A 21,849-nucleotide genomic window follows, 5' to 3' on the forward strand; every position below is an offset into this window, starting at 1 on the left:
AGGGTAAAGATGATGCACTTAGCTAGTCTGAATCTCTCTCTCTCTCTCTCTCTCTCTCTCTCTCTCTCTCTCTCTCTCTTAAAAGGATCAATAAATGCTGTGATATGAAATATATCATGTAATTAATAAGTCATCATGATCACTGTTCGCCACAAAGAAATCTACGGCATTGATAGTTTCTCACTTTGATACTGGTTTTGTATTTACTATATACTTTACGTAAGTGACTTTCTTGCCTCTTGCTATAAACGGAACCAGCAGTGTGTGATAGCGGTTGTAGTTTACGATAAATTCCACAGTAATCATCGTGAATATTCTAATTATAAACCAGTTGACTTCATTTTACATGACATTTTCAAACAAAATTATGAAAATTTACTTATATAATCATAATCTAATATGGTAAACTTTTACTTGTATTATCGATGCAGTATGACAACCAAGGATTCTATTGCCTACAGCCCTACATGCTCCTATAACTTCCTAGTGCTATCAGTGGTTCCGATTGGCTCGTGTTGCTTTGTGAAATAACGGAATCACATATCAAATAAGGATACATAGAATCCAAAACAACCCCACCACTATAGCCACTATAGGGGAATTAATGTTGGCTGATAAGAAATATAGGTAGTATGTGCCGCCGTGGGCGTGAGGACGCAGACTCATAATACACATCACACATTACACTGATAGTGGAAGTCGGACTTCTGTGGCCACATACTCGGTACTGAAGAAAATCCAATTACTTGGTCTCTCCCTAGTGTATACAACTCTGCCATTCATACTGGTTTAGTTTATCACTTTTATAGTTTATTGCAGTACCTAGCTTGTCATTACAGGTACTACTTTCTCTTTTATCACCACCATTTCAATGCATCGTTTGATCTACTGCTGCGGGTCATTCCTGCTGCCGTCACATAAGCCAACTCATGGTACAATAACAATCAAAAAATTATTGTACCATGAGCCAACTGCTGCGCTGCATTCCTGCGTACAGTGGACATCGCGCTCTGCAGGAGTCGATCCTCTGATAAAAGCATGAGATATATTTGGCACGACTTCTCAAATGCCTATCAGTCCTGCATGAATCTCTCTCTCATATATATATATATATATATATATATATATATATATATATATATATATATATATATATATATATATATATATATATATATATATATATATATATATATATATATATATATATATATATATATATATATATATAAACACGCACACACACACAAGCCAGAGGACCGGGTTCGATTCCCCGGCCGGGTGGAGATATTTGGGTGTGTCTCCTTTCACGTGTAGCCCCTGTTCACCTAGCAGTGAGTAGGTACGGGATGTAAATCGAGGAGTTGTGACCTTGTCCTGGTGTGTGGTGTGTGCCTGGTCTCAGGCCTATCCGAAGATCGGAAATAATGAACTCTGAGCTCGTTCCGTAGGGTAACGTCTGGCTGTCTCATCAGAGACTGCAGCAGATCAAACAGTGAAACACACACACACACACACACACACACACACACACTAAACTGAAGGAAGGAAATATAAAAAGAAAATAGCTATCAGAAACTTTTATTGTATTTAAAATAGTTGGAACCTCTTCAAAAATATGTACAAAGACTATATACATGCACAAACATACTTTAGCCATTAAAGTATGTAATAAGTTACTTTTATGGAAACATATACATATATGCATAGTAACTGTATGCTTGTCCTCTGTACATTGACATGGAAGTACAAAATCACCTTACATTAAATTCTAACCAAATTGGACATGGTACCTTGCCTGAAGAACCTAGCTTGGCATTAAATCAGCCTATATCTGAGGCTGTTTTGACACTTCCTAACACAAAAATAATTTGAGAGAGAGAGAGAGAGAGAGAGAGAGAGAGAGAGAGAGAGAGAGAGAGAGAGAGAGAGAGAGGGGGGGGGTATAATAGACTGCTTGGCAGGATTTGTTTTGGATGTGAGTCAAAGCATAAGGTACACAACAGGCAATTCACACATTGGCAAGGGAGGAAAAAAACGGTAACCTGCGTCTTTGGAAAATGGAATGATTTTCTCGACAATTGTGTTTATAAATAACGGAGTGAAAATATGCACCTCTTACTCTAATGTTTTGTCTGTCTCATACATACCAGATATTTATACATATCAGTGAAAGCAGATATGCATTCATTATCATTTGTCTTTTTTATGGAATGTACAATCCATAATTAAACAATGTGAGTATCATTATGTGAGCTGGACAATCTTCAATACCAACATGAATTAAAACATTCTTTCTTACTGAAAATAAAAACAAGTTTAATAATTAAACTTCAATCAATCTGGAGATTATATCCAATTATAAAAACTGATCAACATATGAGTGCATAAGAACATGAGAAATTATTAAATACAAACTGGCGTGGTCTAAAAAGTTACATTACTAAGATCCTTGTACCAGTATCATACAAAGAATACTTTTATAAAGGCTATAATGCTAGATTAACTACTATATATTCCTATGATGTAGCTGTCTTCAGTTGAAGCAAAAACTGAAAAATGTGTGTGTGTGTGTGTGTGTGTACACTTGCATGCGTGTGTCTTTAATGTAACATATAAAATATACAGCACAAAAAAAGTGATAAAAGTGACAAGATGCTTGGTCACATTATGTCTAACAAATTAGCACACTGTAAGTTTCTACATATGGTAGATATGACAGTATAAAAAGGACAGATGACACATAGTATCACAATTGCTACATTTGAATTTTCAGCCTCCACTAGCAGTGATCAGCTTTTAGGTAGAAGTTATTTGGTTTTGCTCCATGAACTAAAACTTGTATGCACTTTATGGAACCACCAAGCTACATCCTTACATGCCCTAACCCTGGCAGTCCATACTGATGCAAGACTTGACATAAAGAGAACTCTAGAAACCTTATATTTGCAACAAATCAGAAATGAGGGAAAAAAAAAAAAAAAAAAAAAAAAAAAAAGTACATGTAGATAATGATTTAAAACCAAACTGATATCTAAGGGACATTAGAAGAGTGAAATCACTACTACTGTAGTTCGGTAATATGGTAGTTGGCATACTTGGCTCACAGATAAGAGATAAAAAGATTGCAGTTTGATTTTGATCAAGCAAAAAACATTTTATCTTTATATCCATTCTTACTGTAACTCATGTTCATTTACCAAATATTAGGTATGAGATGGAAGCAAAGGAGTTATGACGTCACAGCCCATCAAGAGAATAATACCATCCTAATCTAGTGGAACCTGACAAACTTTGGAACACCCACATATATCTCATATTATAATAAGATGATGTCATATTCCAAAGAGCTGATCATCTAAAATGTTGTATATACTTCATGTGAAAAATGCATAACTAAAAACATAAATATGTTATACAGTAATGTCATCTGTGATATTGATTTATGATGGACTAACTTAAAAAAAAATGTTAATACATCATACAGAGAGAGATAATGTTAATAATGTTACGAGTACTTGAAAACTATACACAAAATATTTTCTTGATCTCTGAACTCTTGATGAAGATAAGATTCTCATTCTCAGTGCATGTGTGTGTGTGTTTTGTGAACAGGCCACAAAACTTATATCCGAGTGTGAAAGAGTTATAGTACGTGACACTGCAAAATAAATCAGAAATAGTTAACACTGCACTCCAAAAAGGAGGTAATTAGACATGACATAAGTGTTATGGCACCAATTTTTTCACCTGTACATCCTATAAGTATTGTGAAAATAAGCATTACTATGTCTATCTATCCAGGCTGAGATCATCCTTAAAAGGGGAAGATTGAAGCAAGATTTCATGCCTTGTCTCAAGTGGGAACAGAATACAGAGGAAGGGATCCCAGTATTCTTGCTCTATCCCTTTCAGCTGACTTTTATAATGTAAGATGCAGTAACAGTATTCTTCCAATCCAGCTGATGAGTGGATAACCAGTTTTTGTCCCCATAACACTAACTTAAATGAGTATCACTGACATGGCATTAATTGGGAAAAAAGTATGTGTATGTACCTACACAAACGATCAGAGATTGGTTGGTTATAAAAGTTCTTATGAAAGTGGTTCTATTATGAGTCATTGATTCAGTTTACACATGACAATGAATACGGACCTGTATGGAATGGCATCATTAACCCATAAACTGTGCAATAGTATTTGGCAGTCATACCAGTGGTGAACATTATTGACATTAAAATGTCTCAAAAGTTTTTTCAATGTTATAAGATGAAAGATTACATGGAAAAGTAATGTAAGAAAACCAAATAGTACTAGTTCATTAAAGACATTAGTTCAGAGATGGTGGTGTAGTTAAGTAGCATAGAGCTAGTGGGTGAACACAGAGCAAATGTTTTAGTGAACTCATGGATAGCTGTGGTAGTGAGAGAGCTGATGGACAAATATTTGTATACTATTACACAACAGGATATTTACTTAAAATCCATGATAATCTATTTTTACTTATAAAGTAGGCTACAGTATTTTCATGTAGCCTAGAGTAAAAGTTTCTTCTACTGTAATGTCAAGGCACAAGCACTGATTTCTAATAATGTATGGGGCATGGACTCACCCTCAGATGCCAAACTTCATTTTAAGACCTACGGGAGGGAAATATAGATTCCCTAGTTTGAAAATAGTTTTTACATCATGTGATGTAAGTTACAGTTAAATCCTGTTCATTACATGATGTTGCAGTTTATGGGTTAACTGATCATAAAATAATATAATATATGTAGATATGAAAGATATGTGTAATAAAAAATGTAAAGTATGCAGAAAGAGAGAGAGAGAGAGAGAGAGAGAGAGAGAGAGAGAGAGAGAGAGAGAGAGAGAGAGAGAGAGAGAGAGAGAGAGAGAGAGAGAGAGAGAGAGAGAGAGAGAGAGAGTTTAATTGTATAGTAATAATATGAAGGAAAGGTTTTTAGTTTGATCAGATCTTGCATAAAGCTCCTTGATGATAATGATTATTAAAACAGCAAGGGTATAGTCCTGACACCATCACTACTATGGTTAAGATAGCTTCAGCATTAAGAGGACAAGGTAAAAAGGTTAAGGTAACAAGAAGAAAATTAACATTTTCACACAGAGTGACAGGAATGGTATTATACAAACACAGTGACAGATTCAACAATGTAAGTGACAGAACATATAAGAGCAGATAATTTTCCTAAGTGTATAGTCATGAAAAGAATATGCTTGGTGGTGAAATGTTAACTTGTGAGGGAACATTTGTGAAATTGAGAAGGAAACTTAAAGAATGCAAAGGCAGCAACATACACTACTTTAAAGCATGGAATACAAGAAAAGTTACAAAGCTGCATTAAAAATAAAATAACCTATAAGGCTTTTCTTCAAATCAAGGTTCTTACTCTATACTACAAATATGTGCTGAAGATACAATAAAAGAGAGGTTAGCTGCTTTCTTTTTCTTGCCTATCATGACTCAAGGCTCATAAGTGAAGGGAAGAATAGATATTTTAAAAAGCTGTTTATTGAAAACTTCTATTTCTTCTAAGTTGGGTATCAGTGGATTTTTGCTTCATTTAGAAGTAAGAATGGGGATAAAAAACAATAACATTCATATCTCTAGGATGCCTAAATCCAATGACACACATATTTCTGAGACCTCAGATATATCTAAATTCAGTGAAAGCACTGTATAACTTCCTGAAACCCCCAAAATGAATGGCAAGTATCTGAGAACTCATACATGTCCTCCTTAATAATTCTGATTAGATTTAGATGAACTGATAATATTTACATTATTTCAGACCTATCAAGTTGCAAAGATATTGGAGTGACAAAATAGTGTGGTGTGGGTGTCATAAATAAATACTATAATACAGCTATTATCACTGCCATCAACTACAGTATATATAGTGTTTTGCACGGTAACTCCTCAGACTACATACCATGCTGGGAATGTGTAAGATATTGGTAATGTTATTTCTTATAACCTATTTACACTAGAACTGCTACTTGCAAGAATAATAAGAGAAATATCATGCCATTAGTTGCCAAATATCACATTCCTTCATCATCTCATACAACAGTGCTTGTTATTTTCAAACAAAGGAAACTGATATGATATGACACAATATCAATAATGACATAATCTTCCATTCTAAATGCTAAAAAACCTGAACTGCAGCAAAATGACCATTTCAAACATCATCTGCCAACATAGAAAAAAAAAAAAATAAATAAAATAAATAAATAAATAAATAATAATAATAATAATAATAATAATAATAATAAATAAATAAATAAAATAAATAAATAAATAATAATTATACAATAGGGAATCTTCCATCTATGCATCAGGATTTTCATTACAATATAGTTTAATGCATTTACAAAATCTACAATAATCTGTACAGCTGAGCAAGTATTCAGATTTTGCTGCAACAAATAAGACATTACAGTAAACTCATAATTAAGTCCAGCCTGAAATAAGTCTGACACTTCCAGGATTTTTTTATTTTTTTATTTCATATTTTATCTTGAGTGCACTGGTAGGCATTTTTTTGTTTTTGATTGAGTAATTTAAAGCCACTCAGTGTACATATTGGCTAAAATACACCTGATGGCTCTTACAGGTGTGCAAAATGTGAGAAAAAATAAATAAATCTAAATACAAAATTCTCTGCAAAAAAATGCTGCCTATAAAAGACCAGGTAGCTGCAACATATAATAGATTTCATGAGGTGTCAATAAATGCAATCACAGTATACCACTAGTCAGCCTTTTTTCGTCAATCACATACTTTGTACACATGCAAAACACAAACAAACACACACACACACACAACTTAATATAAGTATAGGTCCTCAATGACTGCTGTCATAATTCAAATGTTTAAGACACATATGATTTGATTTACAGACTGTTGACTCCTAATTTGAGGAAATAAGCATTCTAGAACTTGTTACATTGATGCATAGTTCATTAACTGCATGATGTAGCAGAGAAAAAAAAAATGTGTGTGAAGAGTGGAATTTGCATACTTTGCACATATTCACTATGAGTCATCCTAAAATATTTCTCTAAATGGGTGCTTGAGGTAAAAAAAAAACACAAGGAATCACAATGAATAGAAATATGCAGTTGAAAAACCAGCACAAAATAAATATCCTATAGACTAGACATGTTATTTCTACATAACTTGATAAAATTGTAAAAGCATACATAAGTATATAAAATGCAAAGATCTGTAGTTACTATTTAAAAGTCTGCCACTACACTGAATCATCCTCAAGTATTAAGAAGACAATATAATTAGAGAGAGAGAGAGAGAGAGAGAGAGAGAGAGAGAGAGAGAGAGAGAGAGAGAGAGAGAGAGAGAGAGAGAGAGAGAGAGAGAGAGAGAGAGAGAGAGAGAGAATCATGAATATGGTAATAATGAAGAAATTTTAGATTCAAATCATGGGACAATAAAATCATAAATGTAAACCTATATAATAAATTCCTATTTTGCATAAAACTGACAAAAATATTCATCTAGCACTTAGACCACTGGTTCTTAACCTTTTCACTACCATGAGGCCTCTAGTAATTTCTCCTTCCCTCCACACCCCCTTGCATCTATGAATACAATTCCGTCTCAGATTCAAAGAAAACAGCAATACTTTTACATTTTTCATAAACTTCTCATTACTTAACCATGCTCTCATAAGAAAATGAGAAAAATAATTAAGAGAAATTTCTCCTTTTATCACAAGGGCTCACACTCCCCCTTAAAAATTACTGGCACCCCCAGGTTAAGAACTCCTAATTTAGACAATATGAAAATGCATCTGCTCAACATTAATACTTGACATGGAATGAAAGAAATATCCAGTTTGTAGTCAATGCAGTAGTTAGTTTGGAGATACATACCTCCGCAATGCAGTTCTATATCATGATCATGATCAATGAAAAAAATTGGGCTACATACATAACAGCTTCATCTGTAAGCGTGGACTAGGTCATATTTAGGTATCCAAGGTGTTAGCAAAGAGCCTATATAGCACCTAAAAATTAAGAGGATTCAACTTGTACCAAACAAGTTATTACAAGTGCACAATAGATACAGATCCATTTCTTAACTCAAAAAATTGGTAGTTGTTACAATTTTGTGATTTGGGAACCTTAAGCACCCATTTCTTACAGTAAAATATAAAAGAGCTAATTGAACTTGGTTACTTCCACTCCAAGTAAAACACACCCATTTTGAACATTTTAGTGCTGCTAACTGCTAAATGCATGTTGCAGCAACACACAATTCTCTCAAGCTATTGAGACCTGTGTTATGGCATCTCAAATTTTCTTTCAGTTGTAGTTTATGAAATCATTGTAGCAACTTTTACTAAATGGTATGTTTTATGTTAATATATTGCTTACACAGAGTTTGATATTGACAAATTGAGCATATGCCAATGAGTCTTACATAGGTACAAGTTGCCACTACTAAAAGTTGGCTAGTCCATCAGAATAAAACATTGTAAGGCTGTACTTCCAAGTGTGCACTGGCTTTATCTTTATCCTTTACTGAATCTTTACATGGACAAAGCTATGCTGCTTTCCTCAGCTCTACTGATTTCTCTTATGAAAGAGACATCTTGACAAAAATTAAAGGGTCCTTTGAAATGTTATTTATAAACTATACAGTATTTGACAGCTTATAAGACATATTGGCTTATAATTATGACATACCTCATTTGGTCAGGCACTGAAAAAATAAACAGAAAAAGTACAAATGAATACATAAATGAGCCAGTTTAAACTCTGAATATGAAGTGAAGGGTTTTACCTAACACTTAAAGACCTCTCATATGTTTTCAGATGCTTATCAGATCCAAAATATTTTACATTTAAAAACCTTAATATCTGTTGAAACATAACAATACTGCAGGCCAATCCTGCTGCAAGATGTAAACAAATATGAGCTGTACAATGTAGGCAGAGATACTGTCAGAGCTCAAAAGTTTGTACTCATATTTCTATTATCATCATTTTATATGTAATTCTAGTTGTGATATTTTAGCACATTTTCATAGCTCAAGAATGTATGAAAATAAATTTACTACAAGGGTAAATGATATCATACTATGGAACACGGTGAATCTTGCATCTTGCCAGGTTTGGTGTAAAACTGAACATGACTTTGTTTTGGTACATCCAATGTAAGCATCATCACTTAGATAATTTCTTGTAACTTGTGTTATTTTATGTGCATCATTGGTAAGTATGACCTGTTAAACATTGTTACCTTGCAAAAAAAAAAAAAAAAAAAAAAAAAATCTTTGTGGTGTAGAAGTGATCATCATTTTGTTTACATGTGGAAGATATTTGTGGTTTAAGGGCCACTGTTGCCAAAGATTAATTGCCAACCATTGCCTTAAAGCTGAACCTTAAGGCGGGTTCACACGTGCCAATTTGCAAATGAAACTGCAAGTCAGTAGAGTTTCCAACTGAATATTGGTACCTAGCAATTGGAAAAGCAAGTCACAAAACAAGACCAACACGTTGCTCTTGTTCAGTCGATTTCCAACTTTATTTACATTGTGACATCACGGGGAAAGGTTTGAAAATGTGGTGTCAAAGTAGAGAAGATTTTGAAGTTGGTGAGGTAAAAAGAGCATATCTGGAGACTCTAAAAGTGAATTTTACAGCAACAAAAAGCTTATGCAAATAGGCATTCAATGAAATAGCTGCCACTCTCTGATGAATGCATGCTTCCCTCTATGCAGGGTGGTGTTATTGGAGGTGAGGATTGAAGACTTGTCAGGATTTAATTTGATCGCAATTGTGCATAGTCTTCTTAATGTTAGTGTGTAGTAGACACTCCTTTCTTTCTTTCTACTTAGCCAGGGACATATCCACAGGTATTCTCTTTTCTGTTGACTCTTCCGGTACCAAAAGAAGAGCAACCACAACTTTAGCATCGTAACTGGAGGAAGACATCTTGGTGGGTAGCCATTTGTTTACATTCACTTCCCGCCAAGGCACTAACTAGTCGATATTTTCCAGTTGTCATGTGACATTTTCCGACTAAAAGGACTAAGCCGATAGTTCTAGCAACTTGCAATTTCAGTTGTAAATTGGCACATGTGAGCCCACCTTTAGCTTCATAAGAAACAGGATCATTATGTGAGACCTTTTTTTTGGAAAAAAAAAAGCATGTCATATAAGCTATCAAATATGGTATATATTCTTAAAGGAAAAAATAAATAAAATACACCTACTACATCCTTTCAAATAAAAGATAGTCTCATATACTTCTATAAACTATAAATGCATTCTCCAGGTGTTAAGATGTGGCTTACCACTCAGCGAGAAAGGTCTGAAGCCTCGCTGCTGGGACTCACACTATCCCGTGACTCAGGATGACGTGGCACACGCTTCTTGAGGAGGTGCTGCCCAAACTGAAGAAAAAAAATAATAGGTTAGGGCAAGTACAACTATTTCCTAAATCAATTTATTTGCATATGGCAATGCTTCTTCTCCAGAAATAACTTCAACAGTAAAATCTCAACTTTCTTATCATAACAGTAACACACTAAATCCTTATTCTCTCTCCTTTCTTAATTGTACCAATATTTTGTTTCTACATAAGTACTCTATCGCAAAGTCATCTGCTCTAATCTGTATTACTTTTATCCTTTGACTACAATATTCCAGTTTATGTAACTTAATAATTTCAGAAAAATGCATCTGACTATTACCATCCCATAACATATTCTTATATCCCAACTGGATATACATATCACATTTTCTTCTACCACCATGTAAGAGATGACAAATAATACTGATTGATCTGTCAACAGATAAAGCAGGGACGCCACAGAATGCCTGACTTCTGATCTTTCAAAAATTTTTGATTGGGGCAGAGAAAATCTAGTAGTTTTCAATGCCTCAAAAACTCAATTCCTTAATTTATCACTCGACACAACCTTCCAGACAACTATCCCCTCTTCTTCAATGATACTCAACTGTCTCCCTCTTCCACACTAAATATCCTTAGTCTGTCCTTCACTCATAATCTCGACTGGAAACTTCACATCTCATCTCTTGCTAAAACATCTTCATTCACCTCAGCATTCTGAGGTGTCTCCGTCAGTTTTTCTCGCCCCTCCAACTACTAACTCTGTACAAGGACCTTATCTGCCCCTGTATGGAGTACTCTGCATGTTTGGGGGATTCCACTCACACAATTTTATTAGAAAGGGTGTAATCAAAAGCTTAACATCTCATCAACTCCCCTCCTCTAACTGAATGTCTTCAGCCTCTTTCTCACTGCCGAAATGTTGCATCTCTTTCTATCTTTTATTACTGTTTTCATGCTAACTGTTCAACTGATCTTGCTAACTGCATGCCTCCCCTCCTCCTGCAGCCTCACTGCATCCTTATTCTGGCCAACTCCCTAATACAAGAGTTAACCAGTACTTTCAATCATTCATACCTTTCTCTGGTAAACTCTGGAACTCCCTACCTGCTTCTGTATCTCTACCTTCCTATGACTTGTCTTTTGTTTAAGACATTTGCTCCCTAATTTTGGCTAATGTTTTTCTTCTAGAGAATCAGCACCCAAGTGGGCCTTTTTTTTTTTTTTTTTTTTTTTTTTTGCCCTTGGCTGGCCTTCTACAAAAAAAAAAAAGTCACAAAGAAATATATCATTGCCTTTGGCCTTACAATGGGAGATGCAGGTTTTTCTTCCTTTACTGGATCAGGCCTGTTTACTCGAGGGGATTTTTTCAACATCTTCAAGAAATTTTGAGTTGGAACCTCTTTTTCCTGAAGCAGTTTTCGCTTTGGGACATCCACCACCTGCTTCTTTCGACTGGTCTTTGGCGTTGTCTCTGGTGATGAGCTGAACTCATTGTTATCTTCACAGACTTCCTTTTCAGGGGAGTCTTCATGCATCTTGGCAAAGCGTTTCTTTAAGGCTGCAGCAATAATGGCAGCAGTGTCCCCTGGAGTAGGAGACCTAGCCCTTGATCGAATTGGTGTGCCTCCAGGAGATCTGTAAATACAATAAATCAAAATTAGTGGTAAGTATCCTGATAAGTATCCTGATGCATGGCATGAAGCTAGGATATGAAATGATGAAATGGAAGGTAACTACATCCTCAGAGGTCAGCTAGATAATGGCAACAGTGTATGGAGTGGCACCACAAGTACTTACCTTATGGTAACATCCTTGGTAGGAAAAAAAGCAAAGATGGCATATTTAATTCAATGAGGCAATAACATATGTAAACAAAAAAAAAAAAAAAAAAAAACATACACACACACACACATATATCATATATATTAGCAACTAATGAAAAATGTCTGATGATCATACCTTGACACTTTCTTTAACTTGACTTTATTGAGGCCCTTGAGAACATCAGTCATGGACACTCCCATGGAACCGCTAGTGGTTTTACTAACTGGAACATCCAAGGGTGTAACATGCTTGTTGATATCACCTTTCTTTTGAGCAATCAAGTCAGAAAATGAGGATTTCCGGGAGTCTTGACCATTTGACATTGGTAGTACAGGTGGAGGAGGTGGAGGAGGTGGAGGATGAGGACATTTGGAGGGTGGTAGGGGTGGTGGAAGTGGAGGTGGAGGAGGAGGTGCCATGGAAGGGACTGGACTAGGAGGAGGTGTAGCAGGACGGTGTGTTTGATTCATCAAACCTGCAATCTGTTTTCGCAATAGTAGAAGTTCTTCCTCTAAGGCAGATATTTTAGCCATAGCTGAAGGGTCAGTGAAGGGGGAGGCAGCATGGATAGCAGAGTGTTGCAGTCCAGTCTGATAGAAGCTGTTACCCAGAGTACCGGGCTCTTTAGGATGCTGGTGAGGGCCAATATCTGAGGTAACGCTGAACGGTGTGGAGGATCGTGGAGTTTCTTCACCATTAGGAAGTGTGAATAAATCAGGAACTGTTTCACATCTTGATAAAATAGGCCTGTCAATAAAAAGTAAATATCAATTACGAAACATACCCATTTACTTTCCTTCAAACAAAGTTAGCATTTATAAGGTAAATAGTAACTGCTAAATATACCTGTTTAGTTTCCTAAAAACAAATGCAAGAATTGGCAAATAACATTTAAGGCATTTTCAGTAGTGGCACAGCTGGGGGCAAACGGAGTCAAACGGAGGCAAGTTTTCGTAAACGTGAGCAAACACCTTTCCAAATTATTTGCTCGCATTTGGCAAATGCTTTTCAGCCACTCAGCTTGGAGCAACCCCATCAACCTCAGGGAATGAGATCAAGGAGTTATATTTTTAATAAAACTGAATAATAAGACGCGTTTTAGGCCATGGAAGTGATATAGATGAAGATTTAAGTTTGGAGAGAACTGGAATCAAACATATGGTGTGAAATAAATTAATGAGCTTGTGGTAACTAGTGATATGTTGCATCCATCCGTCCTTGTTGTGGGGTGTTGTCTGATTCCATGCTTCTAGTCGTGACTTCGATACAATGGTGGAGTTACTTTTCTATTATTAGGTGAATACAATAATAATAATAATATTGCTGAAAATCCTTATATCATAAAGTAATGATTGATGGTAAAATACATTATATGCTAGGTATTGACATAATTCAATTATACAGGCGTCAGAAAACCGCAGCCATACATCTACAATGGAATACCTTCAAAATAAGCCTGCATAGATCAAATGTTCATCTTCCAAGGACAAAAGACCTGCTGTTTTTTGAGGAGTACTGGGTTGCTCGGCCATTGGTATATACAAATGATGAAGCACTGGTGGCCTACAAGATTCCCCATAAAGGAATAATCTCCAAACTCTTCCACCATGCTGCTGTGTTTATGTCTTGACGACAGCACTAGCTCAGGTGACTGATGAGTAAGATGACTTCTCCCAGGGACTGAGATCATGGCGACACCGTCGTCTGGCAGCACCGACGGTGATCTCAGCACCGTCCTGTTCAACTTGAACTCAAACATATTTGGCCTTTTGGTGACACTACTGAAATCGCCTTTAGTTTGGATGGTTAGCTAGATATGTATAAAAAAAAACATGGGATATTAAGAAGATGAATGAAATGCTCATTCTATATTTTTGGTTTAGATAGGACTGTGAAGCCTAAACAGATTAATTTTCTATATTCAATAAAGCAATTATACCCAACTCTGCTAGAGTAGAGCAGAAAAAAAATATTGAATAATTTTTTTCCTGATTTTTTAGCAAAAGTCTGGACCTATTTGATAAACAAAAAAAATTGCAGAAAAAGATATTCTTTTAATTTTACAGAAAGTTCAATAAGTACTTGAAGAAAAACAATATATAAAGATATACGAAGATATAAAAAACTTGTATCATTTCAAAAGTAAATTTTTTAAAGTACATATCTTCACTTTATTTTAAAGTGAAAAATTTATCCTTATCTATGCTGCATTCCTGAAAACTCAAATACACTTTACATCTGATAAAGAGTTCTCCTTTAAGTAAACAATACATTCTAATAAGTAGAGAAAAACGTATATCATATCTTTTTCCAGTTTTTTTAAATGTAAAAAAATGTAATAGAAAAAAAATTGTGATAAAAGATTTTTCCTCATAGTTAATAAACTATTGAATAAGAAAATGCAAAAGAAGAATATCAAAATAAAAATTATGTATCAGTTGAAAAGTGAGTTTTTAAGTATCTTCATTATGTTTTAAAGTGAAAACATTTTATTATCTATGCTGCATTTCTAGGAACTACAAAACACATAACTGTTCATAATGGTTCTGATTTTTAACACAGATTCAGACCTGTACAAAATATTGAAAAGTTTTCAATATTGAAGATTTTTCCACTAAGCTTTCAGACATATCAATGAGTATTTGGAGAAAAGAATGTTGATATAAAAATTATGTATCAGTTGAAAAGTCATTTTCAAATTATGCATCTTCATCTTATTTTAAAGTGAAAAATATTTATTATAATGCTGTATTCTTAAGAACTCTAAAACACTTAATAGCTGTTAATAAGAGTTCTTCTTTCAGTAAAGAACACACACAAATTTTTTTTTCAAATATTCAAGATGAAAATTTCTTCCAATTTTTAATGCTGGTCAAGACCTGTATGAAATTTTTTTTAAATCTTTGTATTAAAATATTTTCCTATTCTATGAGCATTTGGAAAAGATGAATATTGATATTAAAATGATGTAGTAGTTGAAAATACTTTTTAGCATCTTCATTTCATTTCAAGGGGAGAATAATTTATTTTATAAGCTGCATTCCTAAGAGCTTTAAAACTTTCCTTCAAGATCTGACATAATAAAAAATCAATAAAAAAAAAATTAACCTAATTAAGTACATAAATTGAATAGAAACTTAATCAACTCACTTGAATCTGCTGACTCTTTCAGTGTCTGCCAGCCACTTTGGATTAATGGGGTCCTGCATCTGTGCTGAGCAGAGAGAGTCACAGGAGGTGCTCAGGCTTCTGAGTGCCACATATCTGTCAAGAGGAAATGGTCAAACTACTTACTCTCAGCTTTTGCATAATGACCAGAAAAAAATATAAATGAAATAAATAAACAAATAAATAAATAAATAAATAAATAAATAAATATATATATATATATATATATATATATATATATATATATATATATATATATATATATATATATATATAGAAAAAGAAAATTTAAAGTTTGTTGGTTTTAGTTCTGGTATCTATCACATCTGATGCTCCCAGAACGTCAGCCAGGTGAACCCAACTTCCCACTGTGGTGCCTCAACCACAGCAGTAACCCCCCAGTAAACAGCCTAAACTCATGAGCCCAAGCAAGACTTAATCAGATAAGTAAACAAAATAAGTTAAATTATATTACTATTAAGTAATAATAATTATAATAATTATAATAATAATAATAATAATAATAATAATAATAATAATAATAATAATAGTAATAACAATAATAATAATAATAATAATAATAATAATAATAATAATAATAATAATAATAATAATAATAATAATAATAATAATAATAATAATGATGATGATATAATAATAATAATAATAATAATAATAATAATAATAATAATAATAATAACAATAATAATAATAACAATAATATCAATAAATATTATTACTATTACCACCACCAGTAGTAGTAGTAGAGGAAAAAAGCTTAGAGGATATCAAAATCTTACTATGGATGTTACACTATCATGAAAAAGATGAAAGTGAAAAACATAAATTAGCTACCACATTAAAACAATAATACAAATATTTAACATACAATGATGTTTTGATCCTTCTAAACCATCACCTGGAGGAACAGAAATGTCTTACCTTACAGAGAATATACAAAGATATAACCTAGCAACTTATTTCCGATATTTCTCATAATGTAAATGCATCTTTCTGTAAAATAATATTAGCAAATTGCCTTCTTCATAATGATGAATATTATTGTGGTAGTATTTTGATTTGTATTTAGGTCTCTCTAAGCATCACTCTAATATATACATATACTTTCATATTCCGTTCAAAACTCAGATGAAACTAATAAAGCATGGTAACATTTTACCTCAAATAGGGCCTCTGAACAGGCCTCAGAGGAAGAACCGAGCCTACAACACGGACAATGGATTTTCTCCGGTGGGGTGAAGTGGAAGCCAGCTCCTGCTGAAGGTGAAGCACCAGGTGACCAAGCCCCAGGGTGTTGAGCAGCAGCCACACTCCATCACCAATATCCACCCACAGCTCCTCCCACACCCCAGCCAACACTGCCCTGAGGCCGCTCATCCTGAAAACATTTTTATATCAAAAGATAATCTGGATGAATACTTAAAAAGTGCATACCTCTTCCAACCCTTGTAATTGCGCACTTTATCACTATTTTCAAATATAAGTCTTTATTCCTTGTTGGTAATAAGTATCAACAAGCACAAGGTGCACAATTCCCATTGGTGAAATTCCAGGTTTATCACAAACACTCCTTGATAACCACACCATTTTTTAGTGTGGCCAGAAGTTCCCCATTATAGACTACAGTGGATAAACTACCACACACACACTTAACTTGTGTGCATGATATCTAAATAAGCATAATTGTCCAGTATAAGTCCAGCACCTTACTTTTTTACTATTTTTGTACAATTTATAGTTTCACTCAATGAGCATTTTTCTGACATGGCTTATGGTTTTTCAAGCAACATCAAACAATTGTTGGTGGGGTGAAAAAAAAATTCTTCCAGACCTTCACAAAAACCCATTGAAAAAATATAATTTAATAGTACAGAGTGGTGGAAAAGTACATAGTCAAATTGGAATGCAGCAATTGTGTTAGCTTAGGTTAAGTTATATTAGGTTAGGTTTATGTTGGGTTATTTGTTGCCTTGATAAGGGTCTATAAGGGTCTTCTCCCTCACTAGTCTCAGTTGCATCTTCCAACCAAAATGTACACAAAAAACAAGAAAAACCTCTGGTGGTTGGTTAGATTAAGTTTAGTTAGGTTACATTACATTACCTTCATTATTGGTTATGTACGATAGGTTAAGTTGTATTAGATTAAGTACAGCATGGCAGTGATTTTTCTGGGGGGAAGGTAGTGATATTTACTACCTACATTGTTTGCTATGATTGCAGAATATGCATAGGAGTGTATTTTTAATTCTTTTTGGTCACGTAATTGCCGTATTTTCTGGTGCTTCTGATAATTTGCTCCCCAGAAATATTCGTTTTTGCTCACCCCAGCAGACAGCCCCACATTCCCACAAGTCCCAAACTTGGTACAGGCTCGGTGGTATTTTTCCGTCACTTTACACTATTGTATTCCATCTATACTATGGGTTTTGTGAAGGCATGTAAGAAAATAGTTGAAAAATAAGGCGGTGGGGCTACTGTGTCAGCAGGCCTGATGGTGAGTGGCGAGTCGAGTTACCCCACTTCTACTTCAACGGTCACCATTCCACACACACACACCCTGCCTTCACACTCACTGTTTATTTCACACTCTCTGTCACGTTTGCATGCAACACACATCACTTGTGACTGATTTCGTAGCAAAGTCATCACACACAGGGCCATTTCTTACTCGAATATGGGGAGGCGTTCATGTTTCCCGTCCCGTTACTTGTTGTGTTGATGTTGTGACCGTCACCTATTGAAGCAGATCGCTCTATTTCCTCAATCCTCATTGCAAACTGCTAAACTCATCACCGTTGCCTTTCACATATATATATATATATATATATATATATATATATATATATATATATATATATATATATATATATATATATATATATATATATATATATATATATATATATATATATATATATATATATATATATATATATATATATATATATATATATATATATATATATATATATAGAGAGAGAGAGAGAGAGAGAGAGAGAGAGAGAGAGAGAGAGAGAGAGAGAGAGAGAGATACTGCAGAAGTGGTTGTACAGGTTGCACAGGTGTTTACACATCTTTTTATACAACTTTTAACCTAACCAAACTTGTGTAAGAAAGAAGAAATAAGAACAAGATAATGATATTAATGAACAATGATAATAATGATGATAACAACAATAGCAATAATAATAATAATAATAATAATAATAATAATAATAATAATAATAATAATAATAATAATAATAATAATAATAATAATAATAATAATAATAATAATAATAATAATAATAATAATAATAATAATAATAATAATAATAATAATAATAATAATAATGATAATAATATAATAACAACAACAACAATAATAATAATAATAATAATAATAATAATAATAATAATAATAATAATAATAATAATAATAATAATAATAATAATAATAATAATAATAATAATAATAATAACAATAATTATCATTATTATTATTATTAGTAGTAGTAGTAGTAGGAGGAGTAAATGTAGTAGTAGACTAAAGCAAGTAGTTGTAGTACCTTTATTTATTCATTTATTTATTTTATGCAGGAGGGGCAACTGGCCAAGGGCAAAAAAAAAAAAAAAAAAAAAAAAAAAAAAGGCCAACTGGGTTGCCAGTTCCCTACAGGTCAAGTGAGTTATCCAAAATTCAGGGACGAATGTTTTGAAACCTCCCTCTTAAAAAAAATCAAGTCGTAAGAAGATGGGAATACAGGGCCAGGCAGGGAGTTCCAGAGTTTACCATTGAAGGGTATGAATGATTGAGAATACTGGTTAACTCTTGCATTAAAGAGATGGATAGAATAGGGATGAGAAAAAGAAGAAAGCCTTGTGCAGCGAGGCCGCAGGAAGAGGGGAAGCATGCTGTTAGCAAAATCAATAGATCCGTTAGCATGAAAATAGCGATAAAAGATAGAAAGGAATGCGACATTTCGGCGGTGAGAAAGAGGCTGAAGACAGTCGATCAGTCTCAGAGGAGGGGAGTTGATGAGACGAAAATATTTTTTTATTTTTTATTTTTTATTCCACGCTATCTAACTAAACTATGTAAGTGGAGCCCCCCCAGACATGAGAAGAGTACTCCATACAAGGACAGATAAGGCCAGAGAGGGCATGGAAAATATCATTACGAAGAATTTTGATTGAAGACATGAAATATTTAGAGGGAGGATGAGAAGGAGGGACAAGCCCAGAATCATCTAAGGTGGAGTTGTTATCAAAGGTTTGAGAAACGAGTTCACCTTTAGAAACAAATGAGATGGCAGTGGTACAATCAGAATGATATATAGGAGGGAACGATGAAGAAGTAAGTGCCTTAGTGGAAATGTATTTGGCCAGATACCAGAAGTCACGAGGGGAGTTAGAGTTTGAAAGATTTTGACATTTTCTATTTATGAAAGAGTGTTCGGCAAATTGAGAAACAGACTTGGCATGATTCTGGGCAGAAATATAAAGTGCATGAGATTCAGGAGATGGAAGGCTGAAGTACCTTTTGTAGGTAACTTCTCTCCATCATGTATAGCACGAAAACAGGCTGTGTTAAACCAAGGTTTGGAAGGTTTAGGTTGAGAAAAAGAATGAGAAATGTACGCCTCCATGCCAGACACTATCACCTCTGTTATGCGTTCAGCACACAGAGATGGGTCTCTGCTGCTGACGCGGAAGCAGTGATCATTCCAGGGAAAATTAGCATAATACCTCCTCAGGTCCCCCTAACTGGCAGAGGCAAAACGCCAGAGGCACCTCTGCTTATGGGGATTCTGGGGAGGGATTGGAGAAATAGGACAAGATACAGAAATGAGATTGCGATTGGAGGAACCCAACAGAGAAGATAGGGTGACAACATTAGCAGGATTAGAGGTAAAGAAGAAATCAAGAATGTTAGGCGTATCTCCAAGACGGTCATGGAGGCTAGTTCACCAGGATAGTCAGTGAAGGGAGAGGAAAGCCAAAGCTGGTGGTGAACATTGAAATCTCCAAGGATGGAGATCGCGAAAGGGCAGAGGGACAGAATGTGCTCCACTTTGGAAGTTAAATAGTCAAAGAATTTACTATAGTCAGAGGAGTTAGGGGAGAGATACACAACACAAATTAATTTAGTTCGAGAGTGACTGTTGAGTCTAAGCCAGATAGTGGAAAACTCGGAAGACTCAAGAGCGTGGGCACGCGAGCTTTAGAACGAAAATGAGAATAGAGAAAGTAGGAGGGAACAGAGAAGGCCGGGACTGCTGTTAGTTGCCTCAGACAGCTGTGTTTCGATGAGGAAAAGAAGATGAGGTTTAGTAGAGAAGAGATGGTGTTCCATAGATTGAAAATTAGATCTAAGACCGCGAAATGTTGCAAAAGTTAATGTAGAAAAAGTTGAGGGAGGTATCAAGACATTTTTGGTCGCTAACAAGAGGGCAGTCCGAGATTTCTGGTCCCCTCCCCAGAAGGGACTTTGAGGCTGGATTTGGAGTCGCCACTATTTAAATTTTTGAATTATAAGTGAATTAAAGAGTGTGTGTGTGGAAAGTGTATGTAGTTTTGTGTGAAGGAGAGTTGTCTTGAGAGGGTATCCAGGTGAAATGGACCACCTTCTAGGGCGTGAATGTGATCAAGACATTTATTAACTAGATCACATCACCACAGTTCTTGAGGGAGGTAGATTGAAGAGCATACAATGCAGCCTGACTATTAACAAAGAAATAAACAAATATGGAGCGCCGATCCAGAATAGCATACAGTTCTGCTAGTGGAAGACATGTGTGCAAGGAGCCACCTTGAAATCTCAGTGTCAGTGTAGTGATTGGCAGAGATGTAGTCACGGATGAAAAGCCCACATCCGGACCTGCTGCCATTGACTGGCCCATCACAATAAATATCAATAGCGTGAACGGGGGGGGGGGGCACTTCGACAATTTGGTGATGAACATGTCTTGCAGCACATGAGGGAGCCAGTTCCTCTTGGGATGATGCAATGAGTGAATATCAGCACTGACACGGTGAGGGTTCCAAACGGGTTGGATCGAGCGGTGACATAATGACGTTAATACACTTGTCAGTTCTCCAAAGATCTTCCTAAGGTATGGAGTTGTAGGAGTCCGAGGATCATGATATAGGGGGGGTCAGTCATCTTGAAAATCAAGTCAGACAATAGGGTAAGTTCGGAGACGGCCCAAAAACAATAGAAAAAGATCTGTAGAATATACGATAATTAAAAGATATCTAACGAAATTCAAATCAACCACAGAAACTCTAAATTCACGTTTTGATAAACTCAAAACAGTCCTTAGATTAAGTCCCACCACACCTGAGCGACGCAAAAAAAGAAAAAAAGCGCAACGAACGAAGAAGGTAGTGATTTTATTAGTGTAATTGCATAAATAGACACAAAATACACTATATGAACTGT

The 21,849-nt window shown here is 34.8% G+C and overlaps 1 protein-coding gene across 2 annotated transcripts; it reads right to left on the minus strand.

Annotated features, from left to right (window-relative positions):
* Positions 1-1,565: 1,565 nt before the first annotated feature.
* LOC123514974 (mitochondrial fission regulator 2-like) lies at positions 1,566-18,207 on the minus strand. Of its 2 annotated transcripts, XM_045273265.1 has the most exons (7): positions 18,094-18,207; positions 16,585-16,803; positions 15,387-15,500; positions 12,372-12,983; positions 11,717-12,047; positions 10,351-10,449; positions 1,566-8,753 (listed from the first exon to the last, which is right to left on the minus strand). In XM_045273265.1, exons 2-6 carry the CDS (start codon positions 16,800-16,802, stop codon positions 10,354-10,356), a joined length of 1,371 nt encoding a protein of 456 aa, XP_045129200.1. In that variant the 5' UTR covers position 16,803; positions 18,094-18,207; the 3' UTR covers positions 1,566-8,753; positions 10,351-10,353. The 2 variants fall into 2 exon arrangements, with proteins under 2 accessions (XP_045129200.1, XP_045129199.1); XM_045273264.1 differs by lacking the exon at positions 1,566-8,753 and having other exon boundaries at positions 9,908-10,449; positions 17,999-18,122.
* Positions 18,208-21,849: the final 3,642 nt, after the last annotated feature.

The sequence above is a fragment of the Portunus trituberculatus genome, chromosome 38 (assembly GCF_017591435.1).
Source record: "Portunus trituberculatus isolate SZX2019 chromosome 38, ASM1759143v1, whole genome shotgun sequence".
NCBI classification, from domain to species: Eukaryota; Metazoa; Arthropoda; class Malacostraca; order Decapoda; family Portunidae; genus Portunus; species Portunus trituberculatus.